General features: G+C 42.0%; 1 protein-coding gene across 1 annotated transcript; it reads left to right on the top strand.

The window, feature by feature from the left end:
- The first annotated feature begins 1,691 nt into the window (after nucleotides 1-1,691).
- psmb10 (proteasome 20S subunit beta 10) lies at nucleotides 1,692-7,276 on the top strand. The gene is made up of 8 exons (XM_069717349.1): nucleotides 1,692-1,835; nucleotides 1,915-2,008; nucleotides 2,146-2,243; nucleotides 3,840-3,980; nucleotides 4,071-4,186; nucleotides 5,323-5,381; nucleotides 5,568-5,719; nucleotides 6,982-7,276. The coding sequence occupies exons 1-8, from the start codon at nucleotides 1,771-1,773 to the stop codon at nucleotides 7,091-7,093; spliced, it is 837 nt and encodes a 278-aa protein (XP_069573450.1). The 5' UTR covers nucleotides 1,692-1,770; the 3' UTR covers nucleotides 7,094-7,276.
- The last annotated feature ends 943 nt before the right edge of the window (nucleotides 7,277-8,219 follow it).

Genomic DNA, 8,219 nt, shown 5'->3' with positions numbered 1-8,219 from the left:
AACCGCTGCCCTGCTGCTGGTGGTTTGTAGATCTGTTCACGTGCTCAGCGGAAAGATACAGTTCGGTGATTGGACATACCAACTGTCTGTCAAATAGTTCAGACCAATCGAAGACTCCTGATTCCACTGGGCGTGTCCCGGGCGTCCTTCGCTGTTGTTTTCCAGTATGTCTCCGCCTCCTGCAGTCACGTGACAGCGCAGGGTTGTGAACTTGAAAAATACATACCAGGAAATAAAAAACAAGAGTTTGTGAACAGTAGTTAATGTATAATTTTCTCAGGCTCATGTGGGAACATTTAACCCTTCAATTCATCAGACATATTCAGAGATAGATAGATAGATAAATAGATAGAAAGATAGAAAGATAGAAAGATAGATAAATAGATAGAAAGATAGAAAGATAGATAAATAGATAGAAAGATAGATAAATAGATAGAAAGATAGATAGATAGATAAATAGATAGAAAGATAGAAAGATAGATAAATAGATAGAAAGATAGATAAATAGATAGAAAGATAGATAAATAGATAGAAAGATGGCTATATGGCAGTGATAGATAGATAGATAGATAGATAGATAGATAGATAGATAGATAGATAGATAGATAGATAGATAGATAGATAGATAGATAGATAGATAGATAGATAGATAGATAGATAGATAGATACTTTATTAATCCCACAATTTTTTTTTAACAGTAACCACATGTGGAGATATATTTACATGTTTTTACTGGACACGAAGTGTTTGAGGATGTATAATCCTAAAATTAAATAAAGCTTTCAGACAAATGAAGTGGAGTAATAAAAATATTTGCTGGTGAAATTTAGTGGAGTATGACTTTAACGTTGTGTTAAATGTACCTTTAATCTGTACTTTAATACAGTAGTTGAGTAAAATAAGAGATAATATAAGATTAAAAAAAAGATTGTATTAATCCTGCAGGGAAATTTAGTTGTCACAACATCTTAAAAATACAGGTAGGAAAAAGCTAAGTACACAGTAAGACGAAAAAAATAATTGAATAAAAAAACGTGTTTTTTTTTTAGAAAATTGTAAACAAAAATATAAAACCACACACAAGCTATATACACAAAATGAACAATAACCTTGATATGTACAGTGAAATGTAAAGAAAAACATAAAATTATTGTTCGTAGGTGGTTAAAAAAAAAAAAAGTTAATTCCCAGGATATATTCCACCTGGTGGTAAAACGGTGAGCTTCAGGAGTAACTGAGCTTGAGGCACTGACAATATGAAAAATCACTTGAACTCATTCACCAAAACAAGTTGTTTAACTTATTTCTAAAATGTGAGGATAAAAGTGAAACTAGAAGGTTAGATGACGGTTTGTTTAGTTTGTCATGAGTCACCTGAGCCGACATTTTAGACCTCTGCAGGACCAGCTTCCATCCTGGCACTTTTCTGGTTTAATACACTGCACGAAATATGTTGTGATGTCATGCAGCAGTTTAATTCAGAGGCTCGTGTTGTTTCTTTAAAGGTTGTGAAAGAGAGAAAAACATGGAAGAGGCTCGACTCCGACAGCACGTAAAGCTTTCTGATAAAAACAAAAAAATCTCTCTTCAAACTGCCCATGTGAACTATCGTGTGGGTCATGTAGATATCTTTTACAGTGGGGAGGAGGAGGAGGAGGAGGAAGAGGAAGGATTGGCTTGTGCTGAAGAAGTGAAAGTAAAACAGAAACTTCCTGAGAAGTCGACACACACAGCGTGTCACAAAGCTTTTAGTCCTCTTCTCAGTTAAAATGCTTCGCAGCTTGAATCCCTATGAGCTGCAGGCCGGAGGCTTCTGCTTCGATAACAGCCGCAGGTAAAGAAACTCTGCATTTAACCCCGATGAGGAACGTTAGTGGAAGAGTTGCAGTGAGTCGACGTGTGTGTGTTTTCAGGAATGCAGTGCTGGAGTCCAGTTTGTCTCAGAGCGGCTACAGAGCTCCCAGCGCCAGAAAGACGGGGACCACCATCGCCGGGGTCGTGTTCAAGGTGAGCATCTGTCATCGGAGGTTTCTGAGTGCAGGTTTTGGAAATGCAAATTCATTAAATAATATCTAGCTGGCAGGCGGTGAACTTCCTGGTTGGATCCTGATCCTTCCTGTGACTCCTCCCCCTCTTGTTGTCAGGATGGAGTGATCCTGGGAGCCGACACCAGAGCTACAGACGACATGGTGGTGGCCGACAAGAACTGCATGAAGATCCACTTCATCGCCCCGAACATCTAGTGAGTGAAACCACAGCGGAACCAGGCAGACCGGGTCCGGACCCGCGGTTCAGCTCCAACTTTACACAGCATGCTTTCTTCTAATTCTCTGACTTTATAGTTCGGTGCCAGTTTTTACTGCATCACACTCCTTCTCTACTGTATCCTGTCAGCTGAGGAAAGAAGAGATACACAAGTACAGATACACAATCTGCTCACTGCACCGAGGCAAAGTGTTGAGGAAGATGATGGTGGTGTGATCCAGATGTTGTACTTGTGTTCCAGATGTTGTACTTGTCTACTAACTCTCTATTCTGAGTGAATCAGTGTGTTAAAGTGCAGAAACATCAGTGAACTACAAGTACCAGGATGAAACATTCACAACGCTCCAGAAATGAACCCTGTGTTTCAGATTGCATACTATTTATTTTTACTTTCAGAACTACTGCAGCCTTTACTAAGTATGTACTGCTGCATGTAGTATGTAAACATCTGGGACATACTACTTCATTATAAAAAATACATCTTGAACTTTGACCTTGTTGGTCGTATCTGTCACGAGCCGTAGCGCAACATTTTCAAGTTGAAAGAAAAAGGATGTGATTTGGAACGAGTACGCTTCCTTTTAATGCTTCTTCTTCTTCTTCTCCCGCTGCAGAGGATTGTGGGTCACAACATCCAGAGTATCACGCTGACCTGCAGACTACAGAATACAACTGGATGTAGTAGAACATCCTGGTACTTTTGGCGTCCCACATTTAACATACTGTGTATTGGGACATACTAAATATTTTGCTGGTGTACTAAATAGTCTGGTAGTCTGGATACTGGAACACACAGGAAGTGTGAAACTCGTAATATAAAGAAGTTTCAAATTAAAAGCGTGTGAGGAAGCTGCAGCTGTTCCTGAACACAAAGTGTTTCTTCTCCACTGCTGCTGCTGGACAGAAGAATCAGTAAGTTTATTGAGTGTTTAACAGAGGACACAAAAACACGTTGGTTTCTGGGTAAAATAATTAAAGCTGCAGATATTTTGGAGGGTGATGTGGTCACATGATGAGGTCATTTCCTGTCAGTGTGATTTGAAACAAGACTGTTAAAACTACAATCAGAGTCCTGACATGGTAGATTAGTGTTAGTGGACTGATGGAAGGACGTCATCTGGAACACAAGAACAACATCTGGAACACTGGTACAACATCTAGAACACTGGTACAACATCTGGAACACTGGTACAACATCTAGAACACTGGTATAACATCTGGAACACTGGTACAACATCTAAAACACTAGTACAACATCTAGAACACTGGTACAACATCTAGAACACTGGTACAACATCTGGAACACTGGTACAACATCTAGAACACTGGTACAACATCTGGAACACTGGTACAACATCTGGAACACTGGTACAACATCTGGAACACTGGTACAACATCTAGAACACTGGTACAACATCTGGAACACTGGTACAACATCTAGAACACTGGTACAACATCTGGAACACTGGTGGAACACTGGTACAACATCTGGAACACTGGTACAACATCTGGAACACTGGTACAACATCTAGAACGCAGAATCATGTTGTCTCTGGTGGTTTTCACCCTGCAGCTGCTGTGGAGCCGGTGTGGCCGCAGACGCAGATGTCACCACGCAGATCATGGCGTCCAACGTGGAACTTCACACTCTCAACACTGGGCGACCGGCCCTCGTCGCCATGGTAACCAGGCAGCTGAAACAAATGTTGTTCAGGTGAGGGTCGGACGTCCTGGCGTTTCTTCCTCCCCTCATTTAAAATAAATGCGAGCAGGATGCGGTGCTGACGTCTGTCGGGTGTTTCAGGTACCAGGGTCACGTGGGTTCGTCTCTGATCGTGGGCGGAGTCGACGTGACCGGAGCTCACCTGTATAGCGTGTACCCACACGGCTCCTACGACAAGCTTCCTTTCCTCACCATGGGTACGTGGGACGTGTTACACATCACATGCAGCATGCTGCTCTGTTCACGATAAACTTCCACATTTGTTACAACCCCGTTCACAAAAATGTTGGGACGCTTTGTAAAATGTAAAATAAAAACAGAATGCAATGATTTGCAAAACACATGAACCCATATTTAATAAAAAAAAAATAGACCAAAGACAACATATCAAATGCTGAAACGGAGAAATGTTATTGTTTTATGAAAAATAGCTGCTCATTTTGAATTTGATGGCAGTGGAACATCTGGCAACTAATTAGGTTACCATGGCAACAGATCAGTACCATGATTGAGTATAAAAAGATGATTTCAGAGAGGCAGAGTCTCTCAGCAGTGAAGATGGGGAGAGGTTCACCACTCTGAAAGACTGTGTGAGAAAGTAGTGCAACAATCTAAGAATAATGTTCCTCAACGTAAAACTACTAAGAATTAGTGGATTTCATCGTCTACGGTTCATAAGATCATTAAAAGATTCAGAGAATCTGGAGAAATCTCTGAACACAAGGGACAAGGATGGAAACTATTATTGGATGGTGGTGATCTTCGGCCCTCAGGCAGCACTGTATTAAAACCACACTATTCTGGAGTGGAAATCACTGCATGGGCTCAGGAACACTTGTGAAAACCATCGTCTGTGAACACAATTCATCGCTGCGTCCACAAATGCAGGTTAAAACTACCATGCAAAGGAGACGCTGAACTGTTGAGCAGCTGAAATCCTACATCAGGCAAGAATGGGACCATATTTCACTTTCAAAACTCCAGAAACTGGTCTCCTCAGTTCCCAAACGTTTACAGAGTGTTGTTAAAAGAAGAGGTGATGCAGCTCAGTGGTGAACATGAACCTGGAACAACTTTTTTGTTGCTGACATCAAATTCAAGATGAGCAGATATTTTTGACAAAACAATACAATTTCTCAGTTTCAACATTTGATATGTTGTCTTTGGTCTATTTCTAATTAAATATGAGTTTACATGATTAGAAAATCATCACATTCTGTTTCTATCTACATTTCTCACAGCGTCCCAACGTGTTTGGAAACGTGTTTGTACTTGAGCTGACTGAATGAAGTTTCTCTAAACGCAGCGTCTTCATGTTGGACTGTGGTTTCAGGTTCTGGAGCTGCAGCTGCTGTTTCTGTGTTCGAGGACAGATTCAAACCAAACATGGAGGTGAGATGAACTCTGATATCTAAGTGATATCTGTAATAACAAACAGAGAAGATGAAACTGTGAGCTTCTGTATTCAGATGAAAAGCAGTGAAAAGTGTCCTCTGCTTGTTGTTCCACGACCTCGACAGTCTTGTTCTCTTCTTCTGATGAGAATGTGTTTCCTGTGTCTTTCCGTCTCTCCGTCAGCTGGACGAGGCCAAGCAGCTCGTACGAGACGCCATCGTCGCGGGGATTTTCTGCGACCTGGGCTCGGGCAGCAACGTGGACTTATGCGTCATCACCGCGGCCGGAGTGGAGAAGCTGCGAGGCTACGAAAAGCCCACGATGAAGGGCAAACGGTGAGCCACGAGACACACAGAGGACAGACAGTCACGTCTCCTCCAGGTTCTCCTCCTCAAAACACTCAACCGATGCTTCAAATCAAAGTTGTTATGAATTTACTCACCGACGTTTCTGTGGTGTCCTGTGAAGAGTCGGCGTGACGGTCGACTGGTGTTTCACTGTAACGCAATATGATCTCAACGGTACAACGCTGAACATTTCCATGGGACGGACGTTAGTTCACAGTGACCTTTGACCCCCAAAGTCTCATCAGTTCATTATTGGGACCGAGTGAACGTTTGTGCCAAATTAGAAGAAAGACATATCACGTTCACCAGGACGGACAGACTCTTCTTTTTACTTCTTCTTACTTTCAGTACGTACTGGTGCATGTAGTATGTGTACAACTGGGAGTACTACTGCATCATAAAAATACGTCTTGACCTTTGACCCTCCTGGTCGTGTCTGTCGTGATCTGTAGCGCAACGTTTTGACGTAAAAAGAAAAAGGATGCAATTTGAAACGAGTACGCTTCCTTTAAATGCCTCTTCTTCGTTTTGTGGGCGGAGCCTCAGCGCCACCAATCTTTTCCGTACTTTTGGCATCCTGCGTTTAACATACTGTCTATTGGGACATACTGACCCTGCGTTCAAGTATCCATACGCCAGAAAAAGATTTAGTATGTTCAACGTAGGATGCCACAAAGTACCAGGATGTTCTACTACATCTGCTCGTATCCTGCAGTCTGCAGGTCAGTGTGATACTCTGGATGTTACCCACAATCCTTTGCAGCGGAAGATACGTCACATCGACCGAGCTGCAGAGACAGTTGGTGGCGCTGAAGCTCCGCCCACAAAAGGAAGAAGAAGAAGAAGAAGAGGCATTAAAAGGAAGCGTACTCGTTACAAATTGCATCCTTTTTCTTTTTACTTCAGGAAGGTCAAAGGTCAAGATGTATTTTTATGATGGAGTAGTACGTCCCAGTTGTACACATACTACATGCAACAGTATTTTTTTAAGTAAAAAGTAATAGTATGAGATTCAGAACGCAGATTGAATCTTTTACTACACAGGATGTTAGTGTGGATGTTGGAGCGCTGGTGTGAGACTGATGATCATGCAGAAATATTTCCTCATTTTAAGTCGAGACTGGAGGCGTGGGTGGAGGAGGAGGCAGCACCGTCAGCAAACCCTCCACATGATCTGTAGAGAGTCTCTGGATGTTGTGTGTGTTTGCACACTCACAGTATTCTCAGTCTTTTCCTGTCTTGTGTTTCAGAGAAGGACAGTACCGGTATGCGCCGGGCACCACCGCCGTCCTCACCAGCACCGTCACCCGCCTCGCCGTGGACGTGCTCGACCAGTCGGTTCAGGTCATGGACACTCAATAAAGTAACATGTGTCCAACGTGCAGCGACACGTGAGCACGTTACGTACACTGATAGAAAAAAAGATCATTGGTGCTTTTTCAGGTCATCCGATGGTTTTACTACATCTTACAGCCGAGCGTGAAACGTCGTCCAATGAGCAACTGTTTCATGTCCAAACTATTAAAACAAAGTTATGACACTGTTCATGTTGTAATGTTTTGTCAGACCCTTAAAGGTTCCCGGTAGGTTTTCTTTTCTTTCTTTTTTTTTGGACTAACTTTGTGTTAACTTAAAAAAAAAAAATTGAGTCACAGAGAAGAGATGATCAGCTGGGTTATAATACTCCAATAATACTCAAATATCCATTATTATTCCTGTTTTTGTTTTTCTTTCATTACAACTTGACATTAAAATTGATTATTTGGTGGCTCTGTACCAGTTAAACGACTTTCATACCTGAAACTGAAAAATTAAGTTACAAATACTGCAGTGTCGTGCACGCATGAATATTCATGCTGCTAATACTTTGAACAGAAGCCTTCAGGTCACGCCACAGACTCTTAAACCACCGCAGTGCAGCTTCAGCAGGATGTTCAGGCTCGTTGTCCAATTGGAAGGTGAACGTCTCCAGTTCTGACCTGTTTACTGGTCCCTGCCGATGACAACCATGATGCTACCGCCACCGTGCTTCACAGTGAGACAGCTGTTCTGGTGTGTTTTGGGAGTTTGTTTTCTGACCACTCTTCCATAAAGTCTCTCTGTGGGTCTTAAAGTGGTCCTGTGGACAGATACTTCATCTCTGGACTTCTGCAGCTCCTTCAGTGACTCATCTCTGATTAAAGCCCGAGTGAGAGTTGGTTGATGGCGTTCTCGGATGGTGCCATCATCTTTTTATATTCTTGTTACAGTAGATTTAATGGAGCTCTATGGGATTTTTTTTTTATAACCTGACCCTGTTTGAAACATCTTCACAACTGTGTCTCTGTTTGTATTTCATCATGTAACACTTTGATGCACACAGGTGCACCTTATTTATCTAATTATGTGATGGAGAAGTTAACTGGTCAGACCCTTTTAGGGTTTTTAAAGCCAACAGGATGAAAAGATATCCACTGATGACTGTCTTTTTCAAACCAGGTACTTTTTT

The sequence above is a fragment of the Brachyistius frenatus genome, unplaced genomic scaffold (assembly GCF_029030835.1).
Source record: "Brachyistius frenatus isolate BFR_SWC_R1_liver_20210118 unplaced genomic scaffold, ASM2903083v1 Contig_172, whole genome shotgun sequence".
Classification (NCBI taxonomy): Eukaryota; Metazoa; Chordata; class Actinopteri; family Embiotocidae; genus Brachyistius; species Brachyistius frenatus.
Note: the sequence above shows the minus strand (reverse complement) of the source record. Positions and strands in the feature narration are given on the sequence as shown.

Bases quoted from the DNA above. Each gene is read 5' to 3' on its own strand.
- psmb10 (XM_069717349.1), top strand. From the start codon at position 1,771: ATGCTTCGCAGCTTGAATCCCTATGAGCTGCAGGCCGGAGGCTTCTGC. The intron at 1,836-1,914 runs GTAAAGAAACTC...GTGTGTTTTCAG, and splicing joins TGCTTCGATAACAGCCGCAG to GAATGCAGTGCTGGAGTCCA. The intron at 2,009-2,145 runs GTGAGCATCTGT...TCTTGTTGTCAG, and splicing joins TCGCCGGGGTCGTGTTCAAG to GATGGAGTGATCCTGGGAGC.